At 36.6% G+C, this 15679-nt stretch overlaps 1 protein-coding gene across 1 annotated transcript in view; it reads right to left on the reverse strand.

The window, feature by feature from the left end:
* Positions 1 to 1319: 1319 nt before the first annotated feature.
* The window catches only part of Ntn4 (netrin 4), a 93966-nt gene continuing 79606 nt past the window's right edge, over positions 1320 to 15679 (reverse strand). Inside the window, exons 7-9 of the mRNA XM_013022589.1 lie at positions 9264 to 9332; positions 6725 to 6895; positions 1320 to 2279 (exon numbers count right to left, since the gene is read on the reverse strand). Coding sequence (XP_012878043.1) covers positions 2143 to 2279; positions 6725 to 6895; positions 9264 to 9332 — 377 coding nt within the window. The 3' untranslated portion in view covers positions 1320 to 2142. The remainder of the gene's footprint in view (positions 2280 to 6724; positions 6896 to 9263; positions 9333 to 15679) is intronic.

Below are 15679 nucleotides of genomic sequence, written 5' to 3' on the forward strand. Positions count from 1 at the left end.
TCTACCACTTGAGCCACAGTGCCACTTCCAGCTTTTTATCTTTTTGGTTATGTGGTGCTGAGGAATCGAACCCAGGGCGTCATGCATGCAAGGCAAGCACTCTACCACTGAGCCACCTTCCCAGCCCCTCTCTCCTTCCTTTGGAAGTGAAAGGTTACACAGGAAGTTTAAAGCTATACTGGAACGGCTGCAAGTTATTTCAGAAACAAAACATTAAGAAATGATTGTAACGGGGACATTTTTTTTTTCTTTTGAATGTTGCAAAAAAAAAAGTACTTGAAAGAGTAACTCTAAAGTAGAAAATTCTGGTCACAGACTGGCTTATGTTAGCTTTCTACTATGGTGACAAATACCTGAGGTAAGCATTTTAAAGGAGGAAAGACATATTTTGGCTCACAGTCAGAGGTTTCAGTTCATGATCACTTGGCTGTGTTGCTTTTGAGCCTGTGGCAGGGCAGAATTTCATGGAGGAAGTATATATGGGAGCAAAGCTGCTTACTTCATGGCAGCCAGAAAACACAAAGGAAGGGGTCAGGGTTCAGTATTCCTTCAAGGGCACACTTCTTTTACTTGACTTTTGGTGGGAATAGCTTTTGAGCTCAGGACCTTGCATTTTCTTGTCATGCCCCCAGCTTTTTTCAAATTTCCAATAACAAACTTTGATTACTTTTTAAATTAGTTTATAAATAAATGTGCTATTAGAATTGTCTTATACCTGATTTAAAAAAAAGTTCATGCCAAAGGCTTCAGAACCTAAACCTGACTGAATTAGCACCCACTCTGTTCTAAAATCTTAGAGTAACTGGCAGAATAATGGGCCTTCTTTTTCTCCCTTAATTTACTTTCTTAATTTAAGGAATTTAGATTTAAGTTCTAAATTTAATGTTTAAAATGTCATTGAAAGAGTTGATCAAGAAATGAGACAAAAATCAGGTGATCATATTCCTTTATTACATATATGACATATAAAAACAAATTAACAAGCAATATATATATATTTTTTGCAAGTCCACAGGACCTCAGGAAACATAAATTCTGTATGTGAATTTAATCTTATGGCACTGTGGGTTCATGTATATTCAAATACAGAAGAAACTTTGTGTATAATGGTTACGCATGGGTTCAAAAGATGAAAAATTTGGTAAATTATCACATACATTGTGTTAAAAATAGTAAGTAAATACAGTGACCTTACACTGTTAATAAGGAGAAGGAGCAAAACTATTTCAACATTCAGGTTTAAATACTAAACACAAAAATAGAACAAATTCTGTGTCTACATTAATTGTGAAGTGTACACAAGTGCATCATGAACAGTCCACTTCCCCTTTATGCAAATGTATTTCTATACTTCTGACTTTTTTCTCTTATTTTAAAGTCTCATTGTATTTAATTTTCAAGCATTTTACCCTGGCCACTATGTTGGAATCTAGTCAGTAGCTCAAAGCTAGGCTTCATGTCAATATACTCTCCTTCTTTGTTGTTTCTCACATAGTTTCTCCAAATGTTCAGAGTTAAATCATACAATTTCTTTTACATTGTCCCTTTGTCCACGTGGTGTGGCAGTGCTTCTGTTTTTAGTAGGGTTTTCATACATACCCTCTTCTTTTCTTCCATCAACAGCAGTCTCCAACCATTTACAACACAAGTTGTAGGTAGTAAAGTGCTTTATACAAGAGAATACTATATACAGATGGAGAGGCTCCATTCAACATTCTACAGACCAAAGGACACAACAGACAAGAGAAGGCTCTTTTTAAGAAAACCTTTCCTGATAGTAGGGTTGGGGATTCTTTAGAAGGTCCTTAATTACTTTAAGTAGCATCAAAGCTGAGAGGAATCCTTGTTAGAGATACTGTCCTCATTGGATTACTAGGTATCATACTGCTATTAAAATATGTCACTAGTTATGTCTTTCATTTCCATAGAAAACAGATCTCAAGATTTTTCATGCCTCTTTATGAAACAAAACTACATTTAAACATAGATCCAAGAGAGACAGGTTGGACAAGTCCCATTCATTGGAACATTTCTCTACATTTTGGCACTTAAAATTCCAGTCTCATTTTTGAGGTCTCTTTTAAATTACATTTTGTGTTTTGTACACAGAGAAACTCTATTATGTATTGTATACCTTTATTGCTACTTGCACTCTCTTTTTAAAATATCCATGACTTTTCTTCCAAGAGATGGTTTCCAGAGCTGGACAAAACTTTTCATGTTCACGATTAATTTACCTGTTCTTACATCCTCATGTCCGGCTACAAGGTACTCCAAACCTAAAAGAGAACAGAATTAGGAGCTACATAGTATTTTATGCTTTATTCGAGGGAGAGGTAAGACTTCAGCAGTTTCATATATTTGTAATTCATAGTTTTATATAGTTTGGTTAAAACAGAGGAATAACACAATTTCCCAAGCAATTTTAGTGAGACTCTTCTGAAAAATAAAATAAACAGGGTTAGAGATGTAGTTCAGTGTTAGAATGTCTGCCTAGCTTTCATACGGCCCTTAGTTCACCCTTTAGTACTACCAAAAATAAATAAATCAAAAAAGTATATTTGTATGTATGTATGCAATAGTTTTGGTATATAATCTAATATTTAAAATAGAAACATCCTCTTTTAAAAAATACAACAAGCTGGGCACTGGTGGCTCACGCCTGTAATCCTACTCAGGAGGCTGAGATCTGAGGATAACAGTTCAAAGCCAGCCCGGGCAGGAAAGTCTATGAGACTCTTATCTCCAATTAACGACCAGAAAACCACAAGTGGCACTGTGGCTCAAGAGGAAGAACGCTAACTCAGGAACAAGACAAGGATGCCCACTCTCTCCACTTCTCTTCAATCTAGTATTAGAATGCCTAGCTACAGCAATAAGACAAGATGCAGACATAAAGGGGATCCAAATAGGGAAAGAAGAAATAAAACTCTCCCTCTTTGCAGATGACATGATCTTGTATTTAAAGAATCCCATAGACTCTACTCCCAAATTACTCAAGCTGATTCAAAACTTTGGTAAAGTAGCAGGTTATAAAATTAACCCCCAAAAATCAATGGCTTTTCTGTATGCCAACAATGAGAAAAGTGTGGCTGAAATTAGGAAAGCAACTCCATTTGTAATAGCCCCACAAAAAATAAAATACATAGGAATTAACTTAACCAAAGAAGTACAAGTTGTCATGTCCAAAACGAGCTTTACAACGTGGGGGGGGGGGGGGGGGGGGGGGGGGGGGGGGGGGGGGGAGGCTGGGAAGGGATGTGAAGGTTAAACAAAGGAGGAGGCTGCAATGCTTGGTAAGAAATGTACGCATTATCCTGCCCATGTAATTGTAACCCCTCTGTACAGTATGTTCACAAATAAAATAAAATTAAATTAAAAAAAAAAGAGGAAGAGTGCTTGCCTGTAGCTGAAGAGTGCAGGGACATCCCAGAAGCCCAGAGTTCAAGCCCCACGACCGACAAAATAACAACAACAACAACAACAAATAGGGCTGGGAAGGTGGCTCAGTGGTAGAGTTGCTTGCCTTGCATACATGGGGCCCTGGGTTTGATTCCTCAGTTCCACATAAGCAGAAAAAGCCAGAAGTGGTGCTGTGGCTCAAGTGGTACAGTGCTAACCTTGAGCTAAAGAGCTGAAGGACAGTGCCCAGGCCCAGAGCTCAGACTTCATGACCAACAACAAAAAAAAAAAATTAAAAATACTACAAATAGTTTTTTTTAAAAAAAACTTCAAGATTAAGTCTAATTTTTAAAAAATGTTTATTGCAAAGGTGATGAAGAGGAGTTACAGTTACATAAGGCATGTACTGAATACATTTCTTTTTGAATAGTGTCATCTCTTCCCTCATTTTCTCCTAGTTTTTTTCCCTCCCAGTTGTTCCCCCTAATATTTTAAATGAATTTACTTAGAAACTATCAGTAGAACATATGCTACAGGAATTTCCCATGAATTTAATGTATAAATATAAATGGTGATGAGTAAATCCATAAGTTACAGAGCAACTTTATAGCAAATAGAATACAAAACAATGCTATCTTTTGCATCTTTGCATCCTGGAGTTTGAACTCAGAATCTGGAGCTTGCTAGGCAGGCACTCAAGCACTTAAACCACATCTCCAGTCTATCTTTTATATCTTATTGTTACATTACATTTTTCTATCTCTATGCTTTGACATCTATATGTTTGAGGATACTAAGTTTTATTTTGTATACATAGAAAGGGAAAAATATACTTTAGTGTTAGTACTGGTATTATAAAACATGAATGCTAATGAATGTTCTCATGATTTAAGAGATGCCAGATTTGCAAGGATACACACTTAGATTGCTCCCTTTTTAAAGTAGCAAAGGAAGCAAGTTGAGGTGTAAAGTTTCAGAGTTCTTATCGGCTTTCTTTCTTTGGACTTAGCTATTGAACTTGTAAAAATAGAAAGAAAAAAAAACAAAGTAAAATGAAAGAGTGTCTGGTTTTGCTTTGGCAGGTTCCAATCTTCTCTTCAAAGCAAGTAAACATGTTTTCAAGAATTCTTTGAATAATTGGGCTTATGTTTTCAATTGTGATGAACTCAGTTGATTCTTTGACTCTGGCAGAAGCCTGATTAGGAAATATAGTTCACTTCCTGGAGGGTGGCTCAGTTGGTCAAGCTTTTGTTTTTAATATCTTACTGAAAAACCCAGCAGAGTATTTTTTTCTTCTTTTGCCAAGATAATAAAAGAGGAATAAGGAAACCTCCTAAGCACAGATCATTGGAAAAAGAAGAACCGAAATTAATGATTCTTAATTTCTTATAATTTAAATCCAAGATTACTATTATTTCAACTTATTTTTGGAAACTACATATTTTTATTATTTAAATGTCTTTTCTCCTTTCTTAACATTAAAATGTAAATGAGTTAAACAGCAAAGAGTGTTAAAAAGTAGAAAAGAGTGTAGGAAATACTTAACAGTTGAGAAAACATAAAAACTTATTTATTATTTAGATGTTTGGTGGTATATTTTATCATTGCTTCTCTCTCTCTTCTCTCTTTGTATTTTGTTTCTTAAAATGCATTAATGGCTACAAAGACTTCTGATTAACATAAATGCGGTTTCCTAGCTCATAGAAAGAAGAAATTAAATCCATAACATAAATTATGCACCTGTTTCAACAGTATTGTTAAGATACAGATGACAACTATATAAACAAGAAAAAATAATACAATACATAAACTAGGAAATAGAGGACTTAAAAATTATTTGTTTATCTATAACCCACTCTCTCAGAATTACACTGCCATTAGCTGGTCTGAGAAAGGCAAATGAGGATGCTAAAGTCAAAAACCTAAACCCTGTACTCAAATTGAAGTGAATAGTCTACAGCACAGTTTGAAGAGTATTCATATGCTTGTAGAGTGTAGAGCAGTAACATCTTTGTTCACAGGCTTCTTTCACTCCTGCCATACATCTTAAGGTTCAAACAAAATTTCGCTCGATTGCAAGTTTCTCTAAAATATATTAATTTTTTTCTGCTGTTTCTAATTTGAAACAAGAATGATCACTTAATGAAAAACAATATGATGAGAACTTGAGACTTGTTTCTATCCAAGAGAAACAGATGCTTCTCATGCAACAGTAAAATCAATTTAATATTATTTATACAGATGGGATTTTACATTTGAGTTTCCTTTGGGAGCTCAGATAACATGCTAGTGGCAGATAAATTCATGAAAGTGATTTCTATGCAATTGACACCTGGAACCAATCTAAGACTATTCTTTTAGGACAGAAAATATTAAATTACTGGGTTTTAAAATATTTTACTTATTTTTTCACACATACACATATTTCCATTTTTATAATATATAGATATTTTTAATTTTATTGTGAAGGTGATGTACAGAGGAGTTACAGTTACATAAGTAAGGTAGTGATTATATTTCTTGTCTAACTTGTGACCCTTTCCCTCATTTTTCTCCTTTTTCCTTTCCTCGCATCTCCAATCCCCGCCTCAAGTGGAACAGATCATTTCCAACATATTGTCCTGTGACTATTGCTGTTGCATAGGTTCCCCCTTTGTCCTTTGTCTCACCATTTTGTTGTTCCCCTTCCTTTCCCTAGTTCAAATATGTATATATAATACCCAGGGTACCAAAATCAAATGCAGTGACAGCAGAGGTAAACCATAGGGGGAAAAACAAAAAAGAAAAAAAATCACATAGCACATTAAGAACAACAACAATAAAGAAAAACCTCTGTGTCCATATCTTGGAGTTCATTTTGCAGTATTTTACTTCTATATAACACATACAAGAGAATTTTTTTATGTCAATTCTAAGAATTCCATTTGAATTTTTTTTTTTTTTTTTTTGGTCAGTTGTGGTGCTTGAACTCTGGGTCTGGGCACTATCCCTCAGCTCTTCAGCACAAGGCAAATGTATTACCACTTGAGCCACAGTGCCATTTCCAGTTTTCTGGTGATTTATTGGAGCTAAGAGTTTCACGGACTTTCCTTCCCTGGGCTGGCTTTGAACCCAGATCCTCAGATCTCAGCCTCCTGAGAGGCTAGGATTACAGGAGTGAGCCACCAGTGCCCAGCTCCACTTGAATTTTTCCAAAAATTCAGATGGTGGAAAGGAGAGATGCCCATAATGAGTTTACTTAGCTTGTGACCCAGAGAACATAAAACAAGTAGCAAATTGATGAGACAAGGTAGGTGTTAAGATAGGAAAGTCAAATGCTTACCAGGATTGAGGATTGGACAAGTGCAGCCTCTATTTGTCCATGATTCTGGATATAATGTTCGCTTTCCTCGTAAGATCTTTAGTTTGGTGGATTTTAAGACTTTCTTAATCTTCACATTGACCTCAGCATGGGACCCTTTATCATGAGCTGATAAAATCTTTATTTTTAGCACTGTAACAACATATTTCAAAAAGTCAAAATACATAGATTGCACCTTATTTCTGAAATTTGGACAACTTAAATAGGCATTTCAGAGTATAATAGAAAAGTGAATGTGGAAATTTACTTTAAAAATCATCAAGATCATTCATCTTTGCACTGGATCATTTATATTAATAATATTCTTAATTCTTGGGCAATTTCACTTTCTTCTCCCTCCCTTATCGCTAAACTAGGAGGCTATCAACCATTTGCCTATTGCAAATATAATAAATATATTCAGCTATCAAATCTATAGAGAAACAAGAAGAATTGTTAGCTTTTATTTAAAAATCGTTTATTCGGTATGATGTTATGATAGAGAGCAATCTGTTGTGGCCAGGATATATTCTAAAAGTGAATATCTAATATTATCAATCATTTACTATTCTTTTTCTACCCCTGCTATATAATGCAAGGTGTCTAGGATTGATGGAGCTGTCCTTGTGCATGATGGCAGAACTTGAGTCTTTTTATTTTTAAGACAGATTAAAAATATTTTTGAATTGACACAGAAAAATTGTACCTATTGTTGGAAACCTACATGAATTTTAATATATATATTTTGAAACAGAGTAAGCAGAATTACTCAATATTTATCATTTCTCTGAAGTGAAAAAATTCTTTCTTCTAGTTTTTTTAATATTCAGCATAATACATTATTATTATAGAGCTTCAGTATTCTGCTTGGCTTGTGATTCTGCCATTCTCTTCCACCTATGGAATGGATGTAGCTGAAGATTAAGCAACAAGATTAAGCAATAAATTAGAGTGGGGAAACAGACCTATCATTAGGTGAGTATAGAAGATTGTGTGTAATGAAAGAATCCTATCTTTCTTTCCTCCCTTCCCTTTCTCTTCTTTCCTTTCTTTCTTTCTTTCTTTTTTTCTTTCTCCCTCCCTTCCTCCCTCCCTTCCTCCCTCCCTTCCTTCCTTCCTTCCTTCCTTCCTTCCTTCCTTCCTTCCTTCTTTCCTTCTTCTCTTTCACGACCAGGACTCAAACTTGGCATCTGATGCTTTCACTCATTGGCTGCCTGGCTATACCACCAGAGCCACACCTCCAACCCCAAGAACCCTTTCTTGGTTGATCTTATATTCGGAGAGTAAGGTTGTATTCTCAGATTTTTATCAATAGTTTAGACTTGTAAGAAGTCTTAAGTATTACTCATCTCGTCTTGTATATTTTAAGAAACTAAGTGTACAGGTCAAGTTCACTTGAGCAATTGGATGGTTAGAAGTAGAGTTTGGATGAGATGAACACATGAAGGGCTAGCATAGAACTTGGTCCTGTCTGATGCTCATTAAATGCTCAACCATGATTATCTCACTATCCTATAAGCTCAAAATTACAGGGACCTTGTCTGTTCACAACTATTATACAATAAATATTTTATAAAGGAATAAACAAACCAATTTTTTTTCCATAAGCCAAAAGATTAGACAGGGAAAAACATTTTTTTGCAATGAAAATGTATGTACATTGTCTTTTAATATGTACATTTCCTTGAAAAAAGTAGATTAAAAGATAAGAGTTTTATTACATCTTTTAGAATGATCAAGTTGTCTTCAGTACAACATTAATACAGCTAATTAAAAGACTGATGAGTTTTCAGAGCTTCCAATGTGATATTGAGAATCAACAGATATTTTTCACTGAGCTAACTGACTTTGGACTAAGTTGTCCTCTTTCTGGCTTTTAGAATTTACCAAAAGTAAATGCTATTCCCTGTGAACTGCCTTCTCTTTATTGGGCACTATGCATTTTAAAAGTTTTCTTCTATTGTTTAGCCAATTATGGAAGAGAGAGAAATATTTATGTAATTTTAGATAAGATTTATATGGTTCTTGCCACTTTTTAATCTTTTATAAGATTAAATACAATGTTATCAGGAACATAAATACAGTACTTGGCTTCAGAAATCTCTACTTTAAAAATTTCTCTTTATTCTAATGCATATTTTAGGCCATATAAACAATGGAGCAATAAAAATTTTCCAGTGCTAATTAAGAATGTGTTAGCAAGATAAGGCATCTTGATATATTTAATAGCCAATATAAAGCCATTTAGAATTTGAAAAACCATCATACTTAAGGCTGTTCCATTTTTCTTTTTCTATATGATGATTGCCTGTCATTTTTGAAAAGCTCAAATTATTCAAAGAAGTTGGGGAAGAACTAGGTAAATATCTAGTCTTCACAAACATATATTCTTTTTTGGCATTTCTTAAATATCTAGGATGTGATAAGTAAGGTGGTAATATCATTAGCCAGGCCACCCATTTCCTTAAAACTCCATACTTCGTTTGAAAGATAGAGAAGCATTGGAAGACTTCAGACTTACCATATGAATATTTCATTCCACAGAAAGCCTTGGAGTTTCCTAACACTTGTTCCTTACATTCACATTTACCTTTGAAAAACAAATGGAAAATAGTGTCAATTATTTAGGAAGAAAGGGAAAGAGAAGAAAAGAAAAAACAATAACAAAAAAGGAAAAAGTCCACAAGTAAATCCAGATAGCACTCTAAACCTTGAATGATCCCTACAAATAAGCAACCATAAAGTCATTCAAAGGCAGTCACTTTCTGAATTGAATTAGTTACCATCTGATAAAGTACTGACCTACTGGAATTATAGAAATGCCATACCTTCAGTGCTTATAATTGATGTTATAGGTAGCACCTGATAATAAGAACAAATAATCGATCTTAGGGTTAATATGTATCAGCTGGCACTGGAAGAAACCCACCATTTTGCTCCAAAAAAAATGGAAAAAATTGGGGCTGGAACGGTGGCTCAGTGGTGGAGTGCTCACCTTGCATGCATGCGGCCCTGGGTTTGATTCCTTGGCACCACATAAGCAGAAAAAGCCGGAAGTGGTGCTATGATAGCTCAAGTGGTAAAGCGCTAGCCTTGAGCTGAAGAGCTTAGGGACAGCGCCCAGGCTGAGTTCAGGCCCCACGACCGACCCCCCCCCCAAAAAAAAAGTTTAACAAGTAGAAGTTTGATTAAAAGAGTGAGCAAAGACACTTAAGAGTGACAGGACAGACGTTATGGAAGAGTCAGTGGTCCAGTTGCTTAAAGGTATTAGCTGAGAGTGAGTGGTTCAGGTATTGACTGAGAGTTAGTGGTCCAGATACTGAATGAGAGTCAGTGGACCAGGTACTTACTGAGTTGAGAATAATAATAGAGGGCATGAAGGAGGACCTTTATTGTTTTACTATTAGGGCTTGGCTTCAGTTTGTTAGATAAAGAGATTTTTCAGCTGGGCACTGGTGGCTCAGGCCTGTAATCCTAGCTACTTAGGAGCTGAAATCAGAGAATCGTGTTTCAAAGCCAGCCTAATAAGCAGGAGAGTCTGTGAGACTCTTGTCTCCAATTAATCACCAGAAAACCAGGAGTGGTGCTGAGGCTCAAAGTGGTAGAGCACTAGCCTTGAGTAAAAGAGCTCAGAGATCACATTGAGGCCCTGAGTTCAAGCCCCACCAACAAAAAAAGAGATTTTCTCTTTCTTTTCTTTTCTTTCTTTCTTTTTTGTTGGTCATGGAGCTTGAACTCTGGGCCTGGACACTGTCCCTGAGCTCTTCAGCTCAAGGCAAGCATTCTACCACTTAAGCCACAGCCCCACTTCCAGTTTTCTAGTGGTTAATTGGAGATAAGAGTCTCATGGACTTTGCTTGCCTGGGCTGGCTTTGAACCATAATCCTCAGATTTTAGCCTCCTGAGTAGCTAGGATTACAGGTGTAAGCCACTGGCACCCAGCTCAAGAGATTTTCAAAGCTATCAGTTTGAAGGGGCTACTTGAATTAAAAATTACATATTTGTGGAAATTAATTATGTATTGGAAGGAGAGGAAATGGAGGTAGAGATCAATTAGGAGTTAGTGAATTCAATTCTTATAACAATAACTTGAATGATAAAATATGTCATGAAATAGATGAAGAACTTTAACCATATGATCTTATTTAATTTTTATGATGACCTTATGAGATAGGCATTATTAACAACGACAACAAAAAAGAATGAAGGCTCAGAGAAATTACCTGTATAAGGCATCATAGCTAAAAAGTAGAAAAGCCCTAAAACCTAATGGAACTCAGAATGGACTATACTGTTTCTCTTTAGCCTATTAGCCTTTTAGGAATACCTGCAAGTTTACTATTGAAGGTCTTTCTTTGGCTGCCTTGTAATATCCATTTTTTTATATGCTTAGAGATCAGATACTAAATTTGTTGGTCAAATCAGACTTGGTGACATATCCCTGTGGGCCCAGTGACTTAAGAAGCCTAGCATTGAAAAATAGTCTGAGCAACACAGTGAAAAATCATTCAAGAGGGGAAAACATTTCTTGTTATGCCTCAACCTAGAAATATTTTCAAAAAAAGAAATTTAGGAGGGGAGAAAAGTGCTTAGTTATCCTAGGTGCCTAAACATTAATTTTTAAAAAAAATTCCAACTTATTTTTATGGATTCAATAAAGAAAATAAAATACTCTGTAAGTAATCCTCTTGCCCTGGAAATGTTATTTTAGTAATTAAGTTGCAAGTTAGACTCAATTCACATCAAAAACATTAAGCCCTTGACCACTGCTTGAGTGAGTAAACATGCTTAATGAGTTTTACAAATGTATTTTTGACCAAGAGCAACCCTGGTGTCTCATATTCTGCTTATTAACCCCACCTACAAATTCATTTACTTCTGAAGCCATTGAATTTCCATTTTTTCTGGCACCTTGGAGTTAGGTGTTCATCCTGCTCTTGAGAATTACTCTCTCCACCTGTGTTCTGGATTCTTTTATTTTCAAGCTGAATTTTCTTACACTTCTTTTCTTTTTTTCTTTTTGTCAGTCGTAGGGCTTGAACTCTGGGCCTAGGAGCTTTTCCTGTGCTCTTCAGCTCAAGGCGAGTGCTCTGCCTCTTGAGCCATAGCACCACTTCCACTTTTCTGGTGGTTAATTGGAGATAAGAATCTCATAGACTTTCCTGCCTGGGCTGGCTTTCAACTGTGATCCTCAGATTTCAGCCTCCTGAGTGGCTAGGGTTAATGGGTGTGAGCCACTGGTGCTCAGCTTTAAAAATACTTTTGAAAAGGAATATCATTTATAGTTCTGTGGTATGTTAAAGCCAGTTTTGTTATTTAGAAGGTAAAATTTCACATCTGGTGTTTTCTTTCTCACAAGAAATGGCAATAGTTAAGGGTACTAAGGGGATAGGTATATAGGACAGTGGTAGAATCTTTGTCTAGCAAGTGCAAGGATCTAGACTCCAGCCCTAGCCTCAAAAAAAAAAAAAAAAAGGAAGCCAGGCGCTGGTGGCTCACATCTGTAATCCTAGCTACTTAGGAGCTGAGATCTGAGGATCACTGTTCAAAGTCAGCCGGGTAGTAAGTCCTGTGAGACTCTTATTTCCAACTAACCACTGGAAATGGAGCAGTGGCTGAACGTGATAGAGCGCTAGCCTTGAGCAAAAGAACGGAGGGACAGAACCCAGGCTCTCATTCAAGCCCCACAAATGACAAAACAAAAGTCAGGGAAAGAAGAAAGGAAGGAGGAAGAGACAGAACACAGGAAAAAAAAGAAGGGAAGAAAAAAGGGAGGAAAGGAAAGAAGGAGAGAGGAAAGGAAAGATAAAAAAGGAAGCATACATTTAAGGGTGCTTTATTTTTTTATTTTTTATTTTTTTGGAGGTCTGGTCATGGGGCCTGAACTCTGGGCCTGGGTGCTGTCCCTCAGCTCTTCAGCCCAAGGTTAGGGTTCTACCACTTGAGCCACAGCGCCACTTCCGGCTTTTTTCTTTTTGCTTATGTGGTGCTGAGGAATTGAACCCAGGGCCTCATGCATGCAAGGCAAGTGCTCTACCACTGAGCCACCTTCCCAGCCCCCAAGGGTGCTTTATTAATACAATACTTGTATTTATTATTGTACTTGTATTTTTATATTAGTATACACTTGTATTCGAAAGAAGTTTTTGAATAGAAACTGATTATAGATCAACAGATATATAGTTACCTAGATTAGAGGATATGCTTGTTTATAACATGCTTAACAAACTGGTCATAAAGGCACCCAGGAGAACTTTCCTACACCCAAAGGGAACCTTGTTGTTCAGAGGAAACTGAACAAAGTCTTCCTGTATCTAAAGCTCATCCACATGACTCTCATAGGCTCCCCAGGGACATCACAGACCTAGCAGCTGTGGTGGATGTGAAAGTCTGGAGTCGTTCTGATCTAGCACATTACTTGCTCTATGCTTCCAGTTCCCTCAAAACATGGCTGATGGGCTTAGTGATGTGTTACAGTCCTAACAATCAGGTCTAGCAGGGAACATGGTGGGGGGATTATAAAGAGGCATTTTTTCAATAAAGTGTAAGTAAACTTTCAAAGTTAACATTTTTAAATTCAGGTGAAGTAGCATTAAGGCAAATAAAAGGTAAAGATTTGTTTTCTTTTTCAAATGCCTAAAAGATAAATATGGCAACTTCATAATACTTTATTTTTCTCCCACTCTTCTTTCTTTCTTTTTTTTTTATTATTGTGAAAATGCCATACAGAGGGGTTACAATTACATGGATAAGATAGTGAGTACATTTCTTATCAAGCATTGTAACCTCCTCCTTTGTTTCCCCTTCCCATCCCTTCCCCTCTCCACTCCCTCCAATCTTCCCTCCCACACCCCCATTCCCCCCACTCTTCTTTCTTGTTCTAAACTGACCAACAGGGCACTGGTGGCTCATGCCTGTAATCCTAGCTGCTTAGGAGGCTGAGATCTAAGGATCACAGTTCAAACCAGCCTAGGAAAGTCTGTGGAACTTTTTTTTTTTTGGTCGGTCATAGAGCTTGAACTCTGGGCTTGGGCACTGTCCTTGCACTCTTCAGCTCAAGGCGAGCGCTCTACCTCTTGAGCCACAGTGCCACTTCTGATTTTTGAGTGGTTTATTGGAGATAAGAGTCTCATGGACTTTCTTGCCCTGGCTGGCCTTGAATTGTGATCCTCAGATCTCAGCCTCCTGAGTAGATAGGATTACAGGTGTGAGCCACCAGCACCAGGCTGCTGTGAGACTTTTATCTCCAGTTATTTACCAGAAGAACAGAAGTGGCACTATGGCTCAAAGTGGTAGAACCTGAGCAAAAGAGCTCAGAGACAGAGCCCAGGCTCTGAGTTCTAGCCCCACAACCAAAAAACAAAAACAAAAACAAATCCAAAAACTCATGATAACCATTGTTTGTAATGGTAGAAAATTAGAAATATCTGAAATGGCAAAGCAGGAGAATAAAACTAATATATTTACTGAATAGAATAGGCAAATCAAAAAAACCCCACAGATCAAAACTATTTTTAAAAGGTAGGTAAGTTATATGCATGGACTTAAAAAATAACAATAGGTAATAAAATAATTAAAACATGAAAACAGAAAACAAATAAATTTATGATTGTAGTTATTCTGAGGAAGAAGGAAGTACTAGTGAGGTTGTGGTTTGGTACACTCAAATATATCAGTAACATCTCGTACTTCAGATGAAAGTTGGAAGCATATATGGGAAAGTGTGAGATCTGATAACACTTTGAATGTATTTCTTGTATAACACTGTAGCTGCTTGTTAACGTTTCATAACACTAGCTTTAAAGTTTGATTTGTACTATTTGGTGAGCCCCAAATAGATTTTATGCCCACATTTTTGTTGTTGTTGTTCTTTTGTTTTGTTTTGCTAGTCATGGGGCTTGAACTCAGGGCTGGGCACTGTCCCTGAGCTCTTTTGCTCAAGGTTAGCATGCTATCATGCTGAGCCATAGTACCACTTCTGGTTCCCCCCCTCATCCCACCTCCCCCTTCTGCTGGCAGTTAATTGGAGATAAGAGTCTCATGGACTTTCCTGCCTGAACTGTGATCCTCAGTTCTCAGCCTCCTAAGTAGCTAGGATTACAGGTGTGAACCACCAGACCAGGCTTCATGCTCACATTTGAGTTTGTATTACAGAGCAACTTGGGAGTATGGCTCAAGTGGTAGAATACCTAGCAAATGCAAGGACTTATGTTCAATCCCCAACACCCTCAAAGAGGGGTCTGGGGAGAACAGTTTGGTTCCTGAATAAAAATGTTTGACTTTCTACAAGAAAAGTATGGACAGGTTCAATATAGAAATAAAATATCTACACCAATATCACAGTATGCTCATCCAAAGAGGAAATAGAATTGTGTCAGAGGAAACTACAGATTTGGAAAATTCAAAGAGCTAGATTTATGTTCTGAACAGTATTTCATGTTCAACTAATCTTGATTATTTGAATTTTACTGATTTTGCTACTTGGCTTGTATTTATATCCTTAAGTGACTCTTGTTTTCTAGTTATACAAAAGCTATTAAGATAGAGTTCACAGTAGCTTTTGCCTTGTAGTTATTAAGTTCGACTAAATCTGTAAGAATATTTTTCCTTTATTTTGTTTTTGTTTGTTTGTTTTTGTCAGTCATGGGGCTTGAACTCTGGGCCTGGGTGTTGTCCCTCAGCTCTTCAGCTCAAGGCTAGCACTCTACCACTTGAGCCACAGCACTACTAGAATATTTTTCCTTTAAATGAGTCTATACATTTCTAAACCTGATATATTCAGTCAGCTTTTAACTGTGTCATGAGTGAGTTTTAGAGAGAATGTAATATACAAAAGTTTTAGCAGTGGGAAAATGAGATTTAGGGCAAGTTTTTCTTTTATGCAAGGTTTTACATTTTCCAAATTTTCTATACTAATGACTTATATTACCATAATAA

Source organism: Dipodomys ordii, unplaced genomic scaffold, assembly GCF_000151885.1.
Source record: "Dipodomys ordii isolate 6190 unplaced genomic scaffold, Dord_2.0 Scaffold3, whole genome shotgun sequence".
NCBI lineage: Eukaryota > Metazoa > Chordata > Mammalia > Rodentia > Heteromyidae > Dipodomys > Dipodomys ordii.